Source organism: Plasmodium fragile (genome assembly GCF_000956335.1).
Source record: "Plasmodium fragile strain nilgiri unplaced genomic scaffold supercont1.100, whole genome shotgun sequence".
Taxonomy (NCBI): Eukaryota; Apicomplexa; class Aconoidasida; order Haemosporida; family Plasmodiidae; genus Plasmodium; species Plasmodium fragile.
In genome coordinates, this window is record NW_012192680.1 from 20,803 (window position 1) to 40,426 (window position 19,624).

Consider the following 19,624-nt stretch of genomic DNA (forward strand, 5'->3'; position numbering starts at 1 on the left):
CTCCGGAAAAGTTGTTTCTTTTTTTTTTGTGTCCTCTTGTATGTGTATTGAACGGTTCTTTTGTATGTGTGCTCTCGAAATGCGTTACCGTGGGCAATAGCAGCGTTGACTTTTTTTCCTCCTCCTAAATCTGCATCGGATGTACATGCGGTACTTATAACAATACCACCGGAACTGGCTGCAGCCGGCCGAAGACTCGCCTGGCACTGTGCCTCACCTGATTGTTCGTGTGGTCCCTTGGGTCTTGCAGCACCAGTAACAGGTTGGGTTCCTTCTTCCCCTGGCGCGGGTGGGGATGCCGGTGCTTGTGGTTGCCCTGCTTTTGAGTCCTCTGATCGTCCCTTTGGTCCGGGCGGCACGGATGGTGCCGATGGAGTGTTTGCCGTGTTGTCCGTGCTTGTCTTCTCCGTCTCTGCAAATAAAGCAAGGAAGATACACGACAAAATGATACAAAAAAGGACACAAGTGGTACAGAAAGAAGGGGCCGGGACGGTTCGGTCAGGCAGCGGCAGCGCACGGTCCGGCTCGACGACGGGGCGCGACGATGGGGTCAGGTAGCGGCCGCGTATGATCCGCCGCGATGCAGTGGGTCGATGCATTGGGCCGGCTGCATGGGTCGGTGCAGTGGGTCGAGGTAGGACGCAGTTTACTCGGTGAACTTGGGCTAGATGGTAGCAGTACAACTTTTATTTGTTGTTGCCGTCATGTCGTCCGCCGTCCCGCTGCCCTGGCCACTCATATGCGTCCGCTCCTCAACCGCTACCGCTACCGTCGTGGTCTCTACATATTCGTGGCCGCCGCTGTGCTCAGCTCAACGAAGGGACCGTGCTTTTCCGCCGCGGGCGCGTGGTTTTGTTGTGGCGGCATCCATATTCGGCAGTATGATCCCGTGTGCGGCCGTATGATTGGTATGCTTACGAGTCGTATTCGTACTGTTCTTACCATTCGCGTCCTCCTCTTCTGCGTCCTCATCTTCCGACTCTGGCTCAGGGGACGTCTCTACATTGCTGACTCCTTCTGATGTCGCCCCTGCCTTCCATTCTTTTTTAATTTTCCTGAATGCCTGGCTCATTTCTTTCTGTAAATGCCCCCCAATGTCCTGTATTTTCTGCAAAGTGTGCGCATCTAGGTGTGCTGTTCCATCATGCTTGCGTCCTTTAGTTTGTGGCACTTCAAGACCACAATGCTTCACGAAGCTGTCTCTGTTCAGTTTGCGCTTTATGTCTGCATGGCTTTTCAACCACTCCTTCACTGCTTCTTGCATACTCCACCCAGCCACTTGTAGGTGTACGTCGAAATTTTGCGTGCACTGCTTTGTATGTATTAGGTTCTCCCCCATCGGCGCCTCGTCCCGCATTTGTGCCATTGCATACCATGCGTAGAATGTGCCCCATGTACTCGCACATGCGGACTCGTGCAACAAGTTCATGAACATGTGCACGATTGTGCATCGTATAAAAGTCCTGAAATCTTTGTTTACGCCACTATCATCGTCCATAGCCATCCCTGCGCCTGTGCTCCACCCATTCAGGAAATACAATGCTTTAGTGATAAGTGTGCATATAATTCTGTCACCCATGCTTTTAACTACTAAGGTTATGTGAGTCGGGTAATCCGGGTGCTGCCATGCATAATGGTTGCAATGCACTGAATATACATCTTCCATGCCATCGTCTTTCAAATGTTGTATAAACTTCTGCAGTTGTACTTCTGTATCCTGCCATAAACTTTTCTGCAATTGGAGTAATGCGAAGGCGAATACATATATGTCATTTTCTTGTCTTCTCGGAAGATACTCGCGCCAGTCGCCGGTATGCTACATGCTGTACCTCGTTTGCTATGCTCACATCGCGCACACGCATTCCCGTTCACGTAACGAGAACATATGTATGATGCAAACTGAGTGCCTTGCCTGTCGTACACGTATGCACATGCATATGTGTATATGCGCATTCTGCCTGCATCATGCTCGCATAATAAATTACCTGATACTGCTCCTTTTTAGCAACTAGACCCCTTTGCCGCACATATTGTGCTAATAAATGTCCCAACGTCGCATACTTCATATTGTCACAACCATAAACCAATATAATGAAACGAATGATATCATTATCTCTCAGATAACGGCTTGAATATAATATTGGCACAATGTTCTCTTAGTTATTATTCAGTTTCTTAGGCAATGTAACATGTGTTGCATTATAGGGTGCCGTCGGAAACATGTCCCATGAACAAACTATCCCCTCTTTGAATGTAATCGCACACCCTATAAAGCGTGGGGTGTGGAAGAAGCAACAAAATGAAATCAAATAAGGGAAAAGAGAAAAAAAAAGAAAAAGAGAGGGAAAAAAAAAAGTTACACTACACAACGCGTCATGAATACACCCCTTAACAACAACACCCGTTCTCCACTAAACGCCTTCACACACTGTGTCTCTCTGTGCGCGTACACCTAAAACGAACAACAACATGAATGTCTTCTGTCGTCGTCGTTGCCGTCGCTACCGTCGTTGCTACCGTTGTTGCCGACGCTGTTCGCCCTCCCACATAATATGTGTGTTCCGTCCTCCCCGGTCCGCGCTCTCTGCTCCCTCTGTGGATACTTTCACTCGGCTACTTGGTCGAATTCGTCTTACACGCGGCCGCGTTGGTCGACGCGTGTGCTCGGAGACAATGGTCGTCCGTCGTGCACGCGGCCACGTTGGTCGACGCGTTTGCTCGGAGAGACAATGTCCTCCTTTCTTACACTCGGCTACTTCGTCGAATCCGTGTTGCAGTCGGTCGCATTACTCGGCTACAATGCGGTTTACGCGGCCACGTTTGCTCGGAGAGACAATCTCTCCTCCTTCGTACACTCGGGTACTTCGTCGAATCCGTCTTACACTCGGCTACTGCGTCGAATCGTTGTTACACGCGGCTGCGTCCTCGGACAATGGGTTTGCCGGGCCGCGTTTGCTCGGGGAGACAATCTCTCCCTCCTTTGTTACACTCGGCTACTTCGTCGAATCGGTCGTGCACGTGGCCGCGTTTGCTCGGAGAGACAATGTCTCCCTCCGTTCTTACACTCGGCCACTTCGTCGAATCCTTCTTACACGAGGCTACTGCGTCGAATACTTGTTACAATCGGCCGCGTTGGTCCACGCGGTTGCTCGGAGAGACAATCTCTCCTTATAATCGAAGGATTATGCGCATGCTATATTTGTTCTGCACTACACCAGTAGAATGCAGTTGCTCATGTTTTAATAAATAATTTCCCATAAAGGAGAATACGACCCCTTCATATTATTCATTTGAATCTACATTTTATATGCATGTGACCTGTAACACCGTGTCCCCATGGTCATATTAAAAGAAGTTGACTACATAACAACAAACAAAAAAAAACAAAAGCACAAGACAGCAGAAGAGAGCAGAAAAAAAAAAAAGAAGGTATAGAATAAAGTAAACCGGAAATACATTATGTATATCACATAATGAAATAAAAGTGGTCGGCCGTTAGCATGCGTTAGTTCACATTCATATGCCCCGTCATACTAATTTCACAGTTGCTCCAATAGATCATCCACATATAACTCCTTCTCCTGCATACTACTCTCGAGCTCGCATTCTTCGATTACGAACGCGAGCACGAGCATCCACAATTTGGGGGCGGTTAACGGTTTTGTCATGTAAGGTTGCTTATGCAGTTGCGCGCGTGGTACATCTCGCACTCTTAGCATATCTTCTGCGGCCAGTACATTGTCCAGTTCTAAGTGTTTTTCTACTCGTGGTACTGCGCCTTTGTCCGACACTGTCTGCTGCTCTACATTATTCAACAAATGTTGAAACCACGCCTCCTGGCCATACATACACATTTGCCGATGTTGCTTTGCAACCCATTCTTTCCACAAGTCCAATTTCTTCCTGTCCATGGTTGCCGCTTCACCGGATGCTCCGTGTGCCGCCATGTGCTCACGCAGGTATTGTTTCCATTCCGATTTCAATTGCAAAAACCACGGCTGCGTCGTGCACTCGCGCACAATATGCTTGTTGCGGTCAATCCAGTTAATGCAATAAGTGTGGTCGGCGGGCGGGCATTCATTCCGCGGGGAGGAGTGCGCGTCGGGTTCTGTATCTAACTGTATGTTTCTATACAACTCCATGGATCGGGGTCATGAGGTCGACAAGGGTCCGTTGCTAACTGTATAGTTTCCATACAACTCCATGGATCGTGGTTATCGTCGTTAGGTGGAGAACGGTCCGTTGCTAATTGTATGTTTTCCATACAACTCCGTGGATCGGGGTGCTCTTCGTTAGGTGGACACGGGCCCGTTGGGAACTGTATAGTTTGCATACAACTCCATGGATCGAGGTCATCGTGGCTGGATGCAGAAGGGTCCGTGGCGAACTGTATGGTGTCCATACAACTCCATCGGTCGTCTTCATTCGGTGGACAAGGGTCCGTTGCTAACTGTGTAGTTTCCATACAACTCCATGGCTCGGGGTCATGTGGTGGACATGGATTTGTGCCGTCGATGTCAGTGGGTGGAGCGCGGGTTGTCGAATCGTGGGTTGTTACAGAGGCGTGCGAGGTAGAAACACCCAAGACATTGTTATTCCTGTGGTCGTCCCGCATCAACTCCTGCGCACACTGCTGCGCAAACTCCTGCAATACAATCTGCAAATAGTCGTCTTTGACGTTTTCCCATTCGGACGCTTCACATTCGTGGAGCACTTCTAGATGTAGCTCGATGATCGTGCGCTTATGCACGCGTGGGGGGCGTACTCTACCGGATGTGGACGCGGGTTGCCTATCCATAACCAATGTGTACCCGTAATCGGGTGGTGGCAGGTCGCCTCGTTGTAGATGTTGCAATATGTCTTCGTCAAGTGGCGGTGACGGCACGTCACGAACGGTTCGATATGTTCGTCGTCGTTTGGCGAGGTACGCAAAGTACTAAGCAGAAAAAGGGGGGTAAAGAGGAAGGTGAGGACGGTAGGATAAAAGGAATGAACGCGGGTGTACGGGCATATTGGTTAGAACGATCATATATTGGTGCCCGTAGGGAGTTTCTGAGGTATAAACATGCTGAATATGCGGCATTCCGTGATTGCCGTGTATAATTACCTTCCAAAGGGAATAACCCAGAACGGCGACCATGACCGAAGTGAGAAAAAACAGCACGGGAGTAGTGGCGGTAAGGACCGTGCCGGTTAGGTCGGGGACAGCATAGTCACGTGGAGTCCCGTCCGGTGACGGGAGTGTGCCATGTGCTGGAACCGGTGGCACGAATCCTCCTATGGCACCTTCTATGTTGAGTGCAGGTGAAGCGAGGTCAAGTTCGAACTGGTTAGTGCCCCCCTGGGTAGTACTCCCTGTGTCCTGATCATGCTGATTACTGGAGCCAGAGGTTAACTGACTACCACCACTTCCACCAACTGCAGCACCTCCTGCTCCACCACCACCACTACTAGCTCCTCCTCCTGCACGTCCGCTACCGGCGCTGCCAGCAGCCTGTTCACCACCCCCACCTCCCTTTCCTGCCCCACCAGAAATACCACCTACTGAATCCGGTTCGCCGCCTTTGCCGCTGGACCCCGATTGATCTGGGTCCGGGTTCGGTTTGGGTTTGGGCGGTGGTTTGGGTGGATTCAGAGGAGGGGGGTCATCGTTGCCACCGTCCGCGACGGCATCCGTACCGCCGCTATGCTTCGTGTCACTCGTGTTACCGGCCGCTGCTGGTGTCGCTGATGATGGTCCTGCTCCGGGGTCCGCAGGTTGGTCTGGAGCAGGTGTTGATGATGGTCCTGATGTTCCCTGTTCTGGAGAGGGGGGTGTTGCTGCCGGTGCGGGTCCTGCTGGTGGTTGTGCTGATCCGGCTTCTGTCCCATTCTTACTCTCTGTATCCGTGGATTCAGTATTACCTGTATGTTTCAGGGAAGAACAAGCATAAGTGTCAACACTGAAGTTTGTTACGATGAATGCATGGTTGGTTGGCCATGCGGTTGCAACCGATCCGTGACAACACTGTCACGGGTGCCCACATGGTGTCACGGGGCAAGAGACGGACAGGGACATGGCACGGGGGTAGGGTGCCACCCCGGGAAAAGACTCTCTCTCTGTCTCCCACACACAACACACAACACACACAATGTGTGTGTCTGGGTCTGTCTCTGTCGACGTCGACGTCTAGCTGTCTACATCCCGCGGCCCATCCATCGCTCTACCTGCTGCGGCGGCTTACGCTCCCCCGCGCCCGACCGGTCGGTCTGTCGCTCTGCCGCTGTCATTCTTATTCGATGTTTGGTTTCTCTCTGGCTCTGTCTCCGTGTTGTCTCTCTCTGTCTCCGGAAAAGTTGTTTGTTTTTTTTTTTCAGTCGTTTTATTAGTGCATCTTTGGTGCGTGCAAACTCCTCGATTCACCTGTCCCTGAACTTGGGTTAGGACTAGTGGCAGCGGCCTGGTTGTCTTCCAGCGCCTTGAGCGTGGCGCATGAAGGCTGGTGGCCTTCGTATTTGTACGTAGCCTTTACAACCATCACTCGCGAGTTCTCATGCGTCTCTGTGCCGGATGCTGTCGTATCCGAGTTATCGTCCTGGCACGCGTCCTCACCTTGAGTGTCCTTTGACGACTCTTCTGTCGTCTCCTGCGTGGGTCCCTTGCCCGATGGGTCTGTGTTCAGTGGTGTTGGAGGTGGTGGTTGTTGTCCAGGTCCCGGTCCTTGACCTGGTCCTTGCCTGCCTGCTCTTGATCCTGCTGCGGCCGGTGCGGCTGATGCGGGTGCAGCCGGTGGTGCCACAGGCGGGGGTTTGGGTACGCTTTCCTGTGCCTCCCCATCAGCCCTGGCCCTGCTATCTGCCGTCTTTTCCTCCTTGGGTGCTTTCGCGTCCGGGGACACCTCCTTCCGTACTTCTGGTGCCTTAGTTGGTGGAGCTTCTGGTTTCTTCGTTGGTACCGCCCCGTTACTGCTGTCTTCTGCCTTCTTGCTCTTGTCCTTCCCTGCAAGAAGAAAGGAAGATGAACAGACGATAAAAAAGCGACACAAGTGGTACAGAAAGAAGGGGGCCGGGACGGTGCGGTCAGGTACCGGCAGGGTACGGGCGGTCCGGCTCGATAGAGTGTGTCGATGCATGGATCGAGGTGGCACTCGGTGGAATGCGCAGTCGGTGAACTGGGGCTAGATGGTAGCAGTGCAACTTTTATGTGTCGCCGTCCCGCTCCATCCGTCGGGGGCGCCACGCTGCGCGCGCAACCGTAGTCGGGCAGCGATGTCGTTTCCTGTTCCCCCCCGCGTGCGTTGTGGTGGCGGGGGTGCCATTCATATTGGGCCGTATCGGTGGCGGCCGTATGATGCGTGTGCTTAGGAGCCATATTCTTACCGTTCGTTGCCGCCTTTGCCTTGTGTGCAATTTCCTCTTCTACCTTTTTCTTCAAGTCCTCAATGGTCTTTTTTGCCGCCTCCACTACCTTCTTTTCCTGTTCTTTTATTTCAGTGATTTTCTCTTCATCCACCTCTTTCGGGTTATCCATCTTCGTCTTTCCTTGTGTATAATGCGCCCACTTCATACTACAGTCCACTTTGTTCTCTATGTGCCCTATTTTGTCCATTATTTTCCCCTGTGTTAGTAACAGGTCTGCAATGTCCCCATTTCTTATTCTGAATTGCCCAACTGGAACATTATACCCACATTCTGTACATTTCTTCTCAAACACTGGACCTGTCATTGGTGGCGCCGGTGCATATTTACGTGAGACCATGTGTTCCATTGTTCTCCAAGCATACTTTACACCCCTTTTAAATCCTTTGCTAGTGGCACAATACTTCTGGTCCAGTATGTACCCAAAGGCATTCGCTAGCTCGCATCTCAGCTGCTTTTCCATTTCACTCATAAGTGTACTTCCCCCTTTCGCCTTCTTCTCTTGTGTGTTATCACCGTTTGCGAAATTTAACGCAATAGTCATGAGTTTGCAGCGTATTACGTCTGCTACTGTTTGGCCCGTGAACAATGTGGCGGCGTCTGTTATATCGTCCCAACCTGTATTGTAACAATTTACACCATACGCATCCGCGAGCTCGTCCTTGTTGTCCATGTAATCAATAAACTGCTGCAACACCGTCTTCATGGTTTCCAGGTGTTGTTTCTGCATTATGTACATAGCGAACACATGAATGCGCGTGTTCATATTTCACGTATGTTCTATACGTCCGCATACATGTATAGTCCCAAATTCATATATATGCTATAAGTACATTCTGTTTATGCACCTTATTTTCTCTGTGTGTTTTTCCGGTCCCTTCTCGGTTTACTTTAACTTACGCCATATTTACCCAGCACGTACACTTGCTTCCTGTCCTCGTTCAATATGCTCTTCCATGCACAATCGTCTTCTTTGGTTTCGGTCTTCGCGTTATCCTTCCCTCCTCCGCCAGGAGCACGGGCGTTACCACCACCACCACCACCACCAGATGATGCCGTCGTCCCCCCTCCCGACGATGTCGTTGCCCCCACCGGTGTCACCGCTGCTGGTGTGGCAGGTTCTGCTCCTCCGCTGCCGGGTGGTTTGCCGTCGCCGGGTATCGGTCGCTGTGACGCTGGTGCTGAGTCCGTTGGTGGTGGCCGAGGCCGTGGTCTTGGTCTCCTGCCTGGTCCTGTTCCGGGGCTCATGCTCCCTGGGTGAGGTGATGCTGTGTGCTTTGGACCTTGTCTTGGTGTTGATGGTCTACGTGGTGGAGGAGGTGCTGGTAGCCCCGATGCTCCCGGAAGGTTAACTGGTGGATTTTTCGAAGAGGAGTCCTCTTGATTCTTTTCTTCCTGCTGCTTTTTCTTTAATAAGTTCTTTACACAATCCTTATCCTGGTCACTGCATTCCTTCAGTCCTTTTATTATTTCTGGCACTTTTTCTTTTAAATCCCCCTCCACATTCTTTATTTTTTCCTTCACTTTTTCCTTGAACTGCGTCCCTGCGTCGCCATCCCCTACTTTCCCTTTTGATCCTTTGTGCACCTTACATTGTTGCCCTAACACGCCCCAGTCACCGTCCGCTGTTTTTGTCTTATTTCGGTCAATCCATCTTTCCAGTATATTCCACAGAGTCCTTTCCTGTGCACTTGGTCCCTGTGCGTCTCCCCCTCTGTCTGCATCCTTCCACTCGCATGCAACATTACCCAGCGCTCGCCCCTGGACGTCAGTTATTTCATTGTGCACTAGGCCGAATGCAAATTTACCACCAGGTCCCGATAAACAGTTTTTTCCCATTATTTTCTTCATAAATATATTTACTAGAATACATCTCATATAGAGATCTATCTGCTTGGTCTCTTCGTCCGTGTCATCGGCCCGTGGGGGGGCTCCTGCTAATTCAAGTCCATGTTTAAAACGTAACGCTATATACGCTAACTCGCATATACCCATGTCCTCAGCAGTCCACTCTCCCCCTTCCTGCGCAACCCGTCCTGCCTCACACATTATGTGCGGTATCCCACTGTCCTGCGTTGTCTCCATAAAGTGTCTAAATTCCTTCCATACTGTCTCTACATGTGTCCAGAAACGTTCCTACAGGTATTATATTTCGTATATATGCCTGTATGCATTATATTCCCGTCTGCACTGTGCGTGCTTATATAAGTCTGTACATAACTACACATCCCGTGCCATATGTGTGGCCTTCGTGGTGTTATAGAAATTATAGTAGTTCACAACATGAATACGCACACCGCCCGAACATAGTCTCTAATTGCATTCTAACGTTCTTGCATAATACCAGACAACGCTATGTCTGGTTGCCTCATATACTTGCACTTACCGCCCAAGCCTTAGTATTCTTATCCTTCCATCCTGTATCCCCCTTCGCAATATAATCCTCCCACAGTATTATTAAATAGTTCCACATGGCTTCTTTGTTATGGTCCTTATTTAGGATGGCAGTGTCCGTGATACTTAGTCAAACTCCACATTAACTGTACATTAGCCTTCGGAATCATATTCCCCTAATGGGAACTTCTACCGATACATAGTGAGAATATTCCCCCCTGTTCACTAAAATCCTTAACCACAATATCCCCCTTAACAACAAACACCACTTGCAAAACAAGTACCCCCCTTAACAACAAATACCAGTTTAACCACAAATACCCCCGGTAACAACAAATACTCCCTTGTTCTACACTAAAACCGCAGTAATAACAACAACATCAATTTCTTCCGTGTTCGCCTTCCGCTCTTTGCGCCCTCTCTGTGGATCCGTCACTCGAACCCGTCCACTCGAATCCCCTACTCGGACAATCGCGTGTACGCGGCCGCTGTGGTCGACGCGTTTGCGCGGAGAGACAATCTCTCCTCCTTTCTTACACTCGGCCAATCGCGTTTACCCGGCCGCGTTGGTCGACGCGCTTGCTCGGAGAGACAACCTGCCTCCTGCTTACACTCGGCTACTTCCTCGCAGAATCGCGTTTACCCGGCCACGTTTGCTCGGAGAGACAATCTCTCCTCCTTGTTACACTCGGCTACAATGCGGTTTACCCGGCCGCGTTGGTCGACGCGTTTGCGCGGAGAGACAATCTCTCCTCCTTCTTTCGCGCGGCCCCTGTGGTCGACGCGTGTGCTCGTAGAGACAATCTCGTCCTTCTTACACTCGGTTACGTCGTCAAATACGTTCACTCGGTGGCAATGCGTGTATCAGGCCACGTTTGCTCGGAGAGACAATCTCTCCTCCTTCTTACACGCGGACAATCCCGTTTACCCTGCCGCGGTGGTAGACGCGTTTGCTCGGAGAGACAATTCTCCTCCTTGTTACACTCGGCCGCTGCCTCGAATCCTTGTTACAATCGGCCGCGTTGGTCGACGCGTTTGCTCGGCGAGACAATGTCTCCCTCCTTTCTTACGCTCGTCTATTTCCTCGAACAATGTGCTTTACCCGGCCACGTGTGCTCGACGCGGGTGCTCGCAGAGACAATCCTCCTCCTTCTTACACTAGGCTACTTCCTCGAATCCTTCTTACACTCGGTCGCGTTACTGGGACAATCCCGTTTACCCGGCCACGTTTGCTCCGAGAGACAATCTCTCCTGCTTCTTACACTGGGACAATGCTGCGTCGAATCGTTAACTCGGCTACTTCGTCGAATCGGTGTTACACTCGACGACAATGCGGTGTACGCGGCCGCGTGTGCGCGGACAGACAATGTCGCCTTATACTCGAATGCTTATGCGCATGCTATATGTGTTCTGCACTATGCCCGTAGAATGCACGTGCGCATCTTTTAATAATTAACTTCACATAAAGGAGAATGCTACCCCTTCATATTATTCATTTAAATCTACATTTTATATGCATTTAACCTGTACCCACGTGTCCGCATTGTCGTATTAAAAGAAGTTGTCTACATAACAAGAACAAAACAAAAGCACAAGTAAGCAGAACAGAGCAGAAGAGAGCAGAACAAAAAAAGAAGGTATGGAATAATGTAAACCCGAAATATATTTTGTATATCACATAATGAAGTACAAGTCGTGTACGGTGAGCATGCGTTATTTCGCATGCATATGCCCCGTCATCCTAATTTCAGAGCTTGTGCAATAGTTCATCCACATATAACTCCTTCTCCTGCAAACGACATTCGACCTCGCAGTGTTCTATGACTAATGCCAGGATCAGTATCCATGTTTTAGCGGTTAACGGTTTTGTCATGTAAGGTTGCTTATGCAGTTGCGAGCGCGGTACATCGCGCACGTGTAGCAAGTGTTCTGTGCCCATTACTTTTTCCATTTTGAAGTGTTTTTCTACTCGTGGTACTGCGCCTTTGTCCGACACTGTCTCCTCCTCTACACTATTCAACAAACGTTGAAACCACTCCTCCTCACCATATATATGCATAAGCGCATGTTGCTGTGCGACCCACTGTTTCCACAGGACCAATTTCTTGCTTTGCATGTATGGGATATTACCGTACTCACCTAATTCACGGTGCCCGTTGTCCTCGTTTGCCACCATTTGTTCACTCAGGTATTGTGTCCATTGCAATTTGAGGGCATTAAACCACGGTTGCCCCGTGCACGCCCTTAAAATATGTTTGTTACGGTCAATCCAACGCAGCCACGTGGTAGTGTGGGATGTGGGTGTGTCCGTGACGGTGTCGCTTGTGAGTGTGTGTGATGTGATTGCATGCTGAGGATCAGCACATGTGTGTCTGTCTGTGACTGCTTTACATGTGGGTATGTCTGTGATTTCGGGCTTAGGATCCTCACATGTGGGTGTGTCTGTGAGTGCGTCACGTGTGGGTATGTCTGTGACTGTGTCGTTTGTGACTGTGTGTTGTGTGATGTCGGGCTGAGGATGATCACATGTGGGTGTGTCTATGACTGCTTTACATGTGGGTATGTGTGTGATGTCGGTCTTAGGATCCGCACATGTGGGTGTCTCTGTGACTGCGTTACCGGAGCCTGGTGGTTGTGTGATTGCGGGCTTTGGAGGTTCATGTGGGGGTGTGTCTGTGACTGTGTCGTCTGTGACTAACTGGTGTGTGATGTCGGGCTTCGGATCATCACATGGGGGTATGTCCGTGATTGTGGCACATGTGGGTATGTCCGTGACTAGGGCGTTTGTGGGTGTGTGTGTGGCTGGAACGGGGGCGTCGCAGGTGGGATGACGGGCGTGGTAATGACGCGGTCGGTCTGCGTTGGCTAAAACATTGGTCCCGGATAAAGCCTGGTTTGTGCTAGGAGCATCCGGGAAACTACTATACCCCGTGGCGTCCCGCATCAACTCCTGTGCAAACTGCTGCACGACAATCGTCCAATAGTCGTCTTGGACGTTTTCCCATGCGGCTGCGTCACATTCGTGTAGCACTTCTAGATGTAGCTCGATAATCGTGCGTGTATGCACCCGTGGGGGGCGTCGTCGTCGGGCGGCGGGCAATCTGCCGGGCTGCCTATCCCTAACCATGGTGTAACCGTAATCGGGTGGCGGTAGTTCGGCGCGTTGTAGATGGTCTAGAATTTCTTCGTCGAGTGGCGGTGACGGCACGTCACGAACGGTTCGATATGTTCGTCGTCGTTTGGTGAGGTACGCAAAGTACTAAACAAAAAAAGGGGGGTAAAGAGGAGGGTGAGGACGGTAGGATAAAAGGAATGAATGCGCATGTAGTAGTATATTGGTGCGAACGATCATATATTGGAGCCCGTAGGAATGTCCTGCGGTATAAACATCCTGCACATGCGGGATTCCGTGATTGCCGTATACACTTACCTTCCAGAGGAAAAAAGCAATCACCCCAATACCAACCACCGCGGGAATCAGCGCGGGGGTGTACGGCTTGACATCTTCCCATGTGAGGCCGGGCGGCACGGAAGGGGTCGCAGGGGTAAGGGCAGCCCCTCCAGCACCTCCACCAACTCCAGCACCTCCTGCTCCACCACCACCACTACTACCACCCGTACCACCACCAACTGCACCACCTGCTCCACCATGCGTTGGACCACCCCCACCTGCGCCTTTTCCGTCCCCACCAGAAACTCCATCAGCCAAATCAGCATCACTGAAACTGCCACTACTACCCGATTGATTTGGGTTCGGGTTCGGTTTTGGTTTGGGTGGATTGAGAGGAGGGGGGTCATCGTTGCCGCCATCGACGGCATCGCCTGAACATGTGGTGAATGGGGAGACAGGGAAAGGGAAGGAAGAAGGATGTGATGAAACTGAACTTTATGCAGGGCGAGATGGGCCACGGTTGCCGCTTGCCCGCTGTCGGTCGCTGCATTGTTCGGCGACACGGTTTACGTCGGTTGCCTTCGGTTTGCACCACGGTGCATCCCCCTTCGTGCTGTTTGCAACGCGTGCGATGTACAAAGGTTACAATGCTCCATTCAGCTCCTACCTCCCGTATCCGTCTGTGTGACAGGCACTTTGGGTATATCCTTGGGGGCTAATTTAGAATCCGTGTTCGTAATAAGCGGAACCCTCGATCCTGCGCCTAATGCTTCAGGCGAAGTGCAGCCGAATGTTAACCGCACACCCCGAGAAGTACTGCCTGAACTTGCTGAGCCGCCTTCACATGTACTTACTGATTTCTTACCTTGGGTGGTATCATCATCCTCAGGCTGCTTAACATCCCCGTTTGGTCCTGCATGACCATGTCCTTCGGCCGGTCCTGCAGCCGGTGGGGACTGAGGAACAGGTGGTGATTGTGGCACTGATGACTCTCCCTGGGGGGGACCCGATGGTGATGGAGGTGGTTGCGTGTCCGTTGGTGGTGCTGGTAATACTGGAGATGCCGGTGCTTGTGGTTGTGTGCCCGATGCTGGCACTAGTGCTGATCCGGACTGTGACCTCCCGCCTTCGGTGTCCGCGAGTGCTGGTTGTGGTGGTTGAGCGCCTGCGAAGGGGACAAGATATGTGGACAGGGGCGAGTGTTACAAAACAAGAGGATGGATAAACACAGAAGAAAGCTATGGGGAAGGGTGGAACGGCGTGTAGTGCATCGGATGGCTGGCTGGTAGCAGTACAACTTTTATCTGTCGCCGGCCCGCTCCGTCCTCCCTGGTGCAGCTCGGTGCCTTGGCCGCTACCGCGTCCTGTCCTTCCTCGCCGCGACCGCTCAACGTCAGCGAATTCGTTTGCTGTGTTGTTGTGGCTGCCGTGTGCGTGTTGTTGTGCCCGTGCGTGTGGTGAACATTGTGGCGTCATCCATATTCGGCAGTATGATCCCGTGTGCGGCCGTATGATTGGTATGCTTACGAGTCGTATTCGTACTGTTCTTACCACTCGTGTCCTCCGCTTCTGCATCCTCATCTTCGTCTTCATCGTCATCGTCTTCCGACTCTTCGTGTGCAACATGGTCCACGCGCGCCGTACGCCGCGTGTCCTTCTGGACGTTGGAGGTACCCGTAGAACTTAACCTGGACTGCTCTTTGCTTTTCGTATTCATTCTTCCCTCGTCATCTATTTCTTCCTTCATCCCTACAATTATGCTGTCCACGATATTTCCTATCTTCTCTCCAAGTTGTGTGTATTCTTCACTACCTCCTGCAGTACCATGCGTAGTACGGGCGCTCTGTGGCAGACCTGGTTCCCTCTTCCATGGTTTGTTACATTCTGCGCTTGCCTGAGCTTTCTGTATTTCCGCCATTATGTGTGCATTTCCCCTTAACCATGCCTCCACAGCGCGCCGAATGTCCTGTGTGCCTATTTTCAGGCCGCGCCATGCATCCTTAGTACACGTTCCGGCTGTAATTGCACTGCTGAATGCTGCACCTCCTTCGTCATTTCCCATTTTTTTGGCCACCTTCCAGGCATAACTCGGTCCTTTCCACGGATGCCCGCATTTGACATTTCTCAATATGTTCATATACATATTTACCACTACACACCCTAAAATTTCCCTCATATCCTGATCATTCTGACTCCTGTCGCTGTGTGCATTCTTGCCCATTCTCACCGTATTCATGAAGGCCAATGCTGCTGACATCAGTTTACATTTCATAACATCCCCCGTGGAGAAGCCCATGTATAGGATTTTACTGTTGTCCTCATAGTCCCAACCCGCATTCTCACAGTTGATCCCGAATGCATCGAGGAGTTCATTGTCTATTGTGTACTTCATAGGGGCCACAAACTCGTCCAGTAGTGCTTTCATCTTTTCCCATAATCCACTCTATTGTATATATTAAGAAAAAAATAAACATGCACATTTATATTTTGCATACTACCTTGCTGGACATATAATCATTCTGAATTATCCGGTCTTATGCATTTTGGAGTATCTCGTTGAAATTACACATCCTGCAGTACTTACATCAAACTTGTCCTGAGTAAGCCTGGCCTCCCCCGTGGCCCATATGGCCAATACTTGTGCAATAAATGCCTGCACAGTCGTATAGTTCGGACTGTGTGAACTCATCTTGCATGTGTTATCAGCAGAAAAATGCCGCAACGTTTTATTAACATTTTCATATGTCCGCTGAATACTTCAGAAATCCTGAACTTCCTATTCCGATGGTTCCTGTCGTGGCCACATGCTACTTGTGCATGGCTGCCGCACGGAATAACCGTTCTATATGCGTGACAACAGGTAGGAGCTACGAGAACATTTGTATAATCTAGTGTTATAATGCACAAGGAAAAGGACGACCCTGCTTTTATTGCCCTCAATACATATAAAACTTAAACAAAATGTTGCCTATATAAATGCCCATTCTACATTAGGTAATACACATAATTCTACAGGAAAGGAAAAGTGGGAAAATCAGACATATGTAAGAAGAATAAAAAGAAAAGAGAAAAGAGAAAAGAATAAAAATTAAAAAAATAAAAAAAAAAAAAGACAGAAGGGAGAAAATAGAAAAAATGCTACACAACGCGTCATGAATATACCCCCACGCCGCGCGTTCTACACCGGTCTCCACTAAACGCCTTCACACACACTGTGTCTCTGTGTGCGTACACCTAAAACGAACAACAACATCAATGCGTCTGCCGTCGTTGACGCCGTTATTGCTGCCCCACATAATATTTGTGTTCCTGCTGTCCCCGTCGCTCTGTGCTCCCTCTCTCTGATCCCGCTCTCTGGATCCTTTCACTCGGACAATACTTACCCGGCCGCGTTTACTCGGAGGGACAATCTCTCCGCCTTCTTACACGCGGCTACAATGCGGTTTACCCGGCTACGTCGACGACGCGTTTGCTCGGAGAGACAATCTCTCCGTCCTTTCTTACACTCGGCTACTTCGTCGAATGCGTGTACTCGGAGGCAATCTGCTTTTCCCGGCCGCGTTTGCTCGGCTACAATGCGGTTTACGCGGCCGCGTTTGCTCAGCGAGACAAGCGCTGCGTATACTCGAATGCTTAGTCGCGTGCTATGTGTGTTCTGCACTATGCCCGTAGCATGCACGTGCTCATCTTTTAATAAATAATTTCCCATAAAGGAGAATTCTATCCGTTCATATTATTCATGTAAATCTACATTTTATATGCATTTAACCGGTGCCCACTGTGGCCCCATGTTCATCTTAAAAGAAGTTGACAAGATGACGCTAGCAAAACAAGGCAAAAGTAAACAGAAGTAAGCAGAACAGAGCAGAAGAGAGCAGAAAAAAAAAAAAAGAAGGTATAGAATAATGTAAACCAGAAATATATTACGTATATCACATAATGAAATAAAAGTGGTGTACGGTCAGCATGCGTTATGTCGCATGCATGTGCAACGGCATCCGAATGTCATAGCTTGTCCAATAGGGCATCCAAATATAACTCCTTCTCTTGCATACTACTCTCGAGCTCGCAGTGTTCGATTACGAACGCGAGCAGGAGCATCCATGTGTGAGCGGTTAATGGTTTTTTCATGTAAGGTTGCTTATGCAGTTGCGACCGGGGTAAATGTCTCACTCGTAGCATATCTTCTAGTCCCATTACATGTTCCACTTCTAAGTGTTTTGCTACTCGTGGTACTTGGCCGTGTTGCGGTACTGTCTCCTCCTCTACATTGTTCAACAAATGCGTAAACCACGCCTCCTCACAATACATACTCATTTGCCGATGTTGTTGCGCTACCCATTCTTTCCATGCGTCCAGTTTCTTCCTTTCCATGGTTGCGGCTGTCCTGTGCTCACCGGATGCTGCGTCTGCCACCATGTGCTCACGCACATGTTGTTTCCAATGCGCTTTTAATTGCAAAAACCACGGCTGCGTCGTGCACGCCCGCACAATATGTTTGTTGCGGTGAATCCAGTGAATCCAGTGGATGTAGTCCGAAGTCGCAGGCCCGCAACCAGTAGAGGGACTCGGTGCTGTGTCTGTATGTATAGTTTCCATACAATTCCATCGGTCATCTTCATTCGGTGGACAAGGGTCCGTTGCGAACTGTATGTTTTCCATGCAACTCCATGGATCGGGGTCGTGTGCATTGGGTGGGCAAGGGTCCGTTGGTAACTGTATAGTGTCCATACAACTGCATGGATCGGGGTCATGTGGTGGACATGCATCCGTTCCGTCGGCGTCAGTGGATGGATCCACGGTGAAGGAAACATGGTTCCCTGATAAACCCTGGTTTGAGGTATAAACACCCAAGATACTGTTATTCGTGTCGTCGTCCCGCATCAAATCCTGCGCAAATCCTGCGCAAACGCCTGCACGACAATCTGCAAATAGTGCTCTTTGACGTTTTCCCACTCGGTTGCTTCACATTCGTTGAGCACTTCTAAGTGTAGCTCGATGATCGTGCGCTTGTGCACGCGTGGTGGGCGTCGTCGTCGTGCGGGCAATCTGCCGGGCTGCCTGTCCCTAATCATCGTGTACCCGTAATCGGGTGGTGGCAGTTCGCCGCGTTGTAGATGCTCTAGAATGTCTTCGTCGAGTGGCGGTGACGGCACGTCACGAATGGTTCGATATGTTCGTCCTCGTTTGGCGAGGTGCGCAAAGTACTAAACAAAAAAAAAGAAAAAGAAGGACGATGTAGAAGAGTGCATTTTTGTTAGAATGATCATGAAGGAGCCCGTGCGGAACACATTTGTGTATGGTACATATGACGGATACGCATATACGGTGTCCACTCGGTTATATTTGTGCGTGCTTGTGTGCGTTGTGGCTGCACTTACTTTCCAAAGGGAATAACCAAGAAGGGCGACGATGACGGAAGTGAGAAAAAACAGGATGGGAGTAGTGGCGGTAAGGACGTCGCCGGTTAGGTCGGGGACAGCGTGGCTAACGTGTCCGGGACCTTGGTTGTTATTCGATGAACGCACTGTTCCATGTGCTGGAACCGGTGGTACGAATCCTCCTGCGACATTTTCTATGTCCTGTGTAAATATATTTACTGGGTCGAAAGGGAACGGTGCAGGTTGCGCGGAACGCGACGTATGACCATCCTGTGTGCCCCCAGTAATGGCATTGGGGCCTCCTGCAGTACTACCACCCCCTGCAACAGCCTCCTTACTCTTAGTACCACTACATGAAGAAGTGCTGTCTGAGGAAGAGGTACTACTGGCACCCTTCGTACAATGCGTGGGGGTACCCCCGCCGAAGCTACTGGAGAGGTCGAAATCATCTGGACTGCAGGGTCGTTGCGCTTTATCTGGCTCAGGGTCTTTTGGTGCTGGTTGTGGTTCAGGCACGTTTACTGCAGGTCCTGAAAGAAGGTTTGGGAAAAGGACAATGATGACATGCAAGGTTTTGTGTGGTGATTGCCCATGATAGACCACGGGTGGTTGGCCATACGGTTCCAACCGAGCCTTGACAACACTGTCACGGTTGCCCACATGGTGCCACGGGGATGGAGCCAGGCGTCGGATGGCAGTACGACGGCGTGGTAGGAGACGGACGGCGGGACATGGCACGGGGCACGGTTGACCGCCGGTCGAGTGACGAGGCACGGGGACGGTGCGAACGGTGGTTGGCTGGTGCCACTCCGGGAAAAGACTCTCTCTCTCTCCCACACAACACACAACACACAACACAACACACATTGTGTGTGTGTCGACATCCACGCCTGTCGACGTCTACATCCAGCGGCCGACCCATCGCCCCGTCGCTCGGCCGATCGCTCTGCCGCTCATTCTCATTCGACGTTTGGTTTCTCTCTCTCCGTGTTGTCTCTCCCGCTCTCTGCGGAAAATGTGTTTTTTTTTTGGTTTTTGTTTTTTTTTCACTACTGTTATT

At 50.5% G+C, this 19,624-nt stretch overlaps 5 protein-coding genes across 5 annotated transcripts in view; all 5 read right to left on the bottom strand.

The window, feature by feature from the left end:
• The window catches only part of AK88_05179 (uncharacterized protein), a gene marked incomplete at both ends in the record, with an annotated part of 5,513 nt that extends 3,447 nt beyond the window's left edge, over positions 1 to 2,066 (bottom strand). The window contains 3 exons of the mRNA XM_012482781.1: positions 89 to 412; positions 919 to 1,732; positions 1,986 to 2,066. Of these exons, the coding sequence (XP_012338204.1) occupies positions 89 to 412; positions 919 to 1,732; positions 1,986 to 2,066 (1,219 nt within the window). The remainder of the gene's footprint in view (positions 1 to 88; positions 413 to 918; positions 1,733 to 1,985) is intronic.
• Positions 2,067 to 3,539: 1,473 nt separating this feature from the next.
• AK88_05180 (uncharacterized protein) lies at positions 3,540 to 3,947 on the bottom strand (the record flags this gene model as incomplete). Its single annotated transcript, XM_012482782.1, has 1 exon — positions 3,540 to 3,947. One exon carries the CDS (start codon positions 3,945 to 3,947, stop codon positions 3,540 to 3,542), a length of 408 nt encoding a protein of 135 aa, XP_012338205.1.
• Positions 3,948 to 4,114: 167 nt separating this feature from the next.
• On the bottom strand, positions 4,115 to 9,447 carry AK88_05181 (uncharacterized protein; the record flags this gene model as incomplete). Its single annotated transcript, XM_012482783.1, has 5 exons — positions 4,115 to 4,936; positions 5,108 to 5,904; positions 6,404 to 6,979; positions 7,360 to 8,122; positions 8,299 to 9,447. The coding sequence occupies 5 exons, from the start codon at positions 9,445 to 9,447 to the stop codon at positions 4,115 to 4,117; spliced, it is 4,107 nt and encodes a 1,368-aa protein (XP_012338206.1).
• A 2,092-nt stretch (positions 9,448 to 11,539) lies between these two features.
• Positions 11,540 to 15,608, bottom strand: AK88_05182 (uncharacterized protein; the record flags this gene model as incomplete). Its single annotated transcript, XM_012482784.1, has 5 exons — positions 11,540 to 13,051; positions 13,223 to 13,614; positions 13,851 to 13,952; positions 14,049 to 14,348; positions 14,711 to 15,608. 5 exons carry the CDS (start codon positions 15,606 to 15,608, stop codon positions 11,540 to 11,542), a joined length of 3,204 nt encoding a protein of 1,067 aa, XP_012338207.1.
• Positions 15,609 to 17,188: 1,580 nt separating this feature from the next.
• The window catches only part of AK88_05183 (uncharacterized protein), a gene marked incomplete at both ends in the record, with an annotated part of 7,221 nt that continues 4,785 nt past the window's right edge, over positions 17,189 to 19,624 (bottom strand). The window contains 3 exons of the mRNA XM_012482785.1: positions 17,189 to 18,073; positions 18,103 to 18,390; positions 18,565 to 19,094. Coding sequence (XP_012338208.1) covers positions 17,189 to 18,073; positions 18,103 to 18,390; positions 18,565 to 19,094 — 1,703 coding nt within the window. The remainder of the gene's footprint in view (positions 18,074 to 18,102; positions 18,391 to 18,564; positions 19,095 to 19,624) is intronic.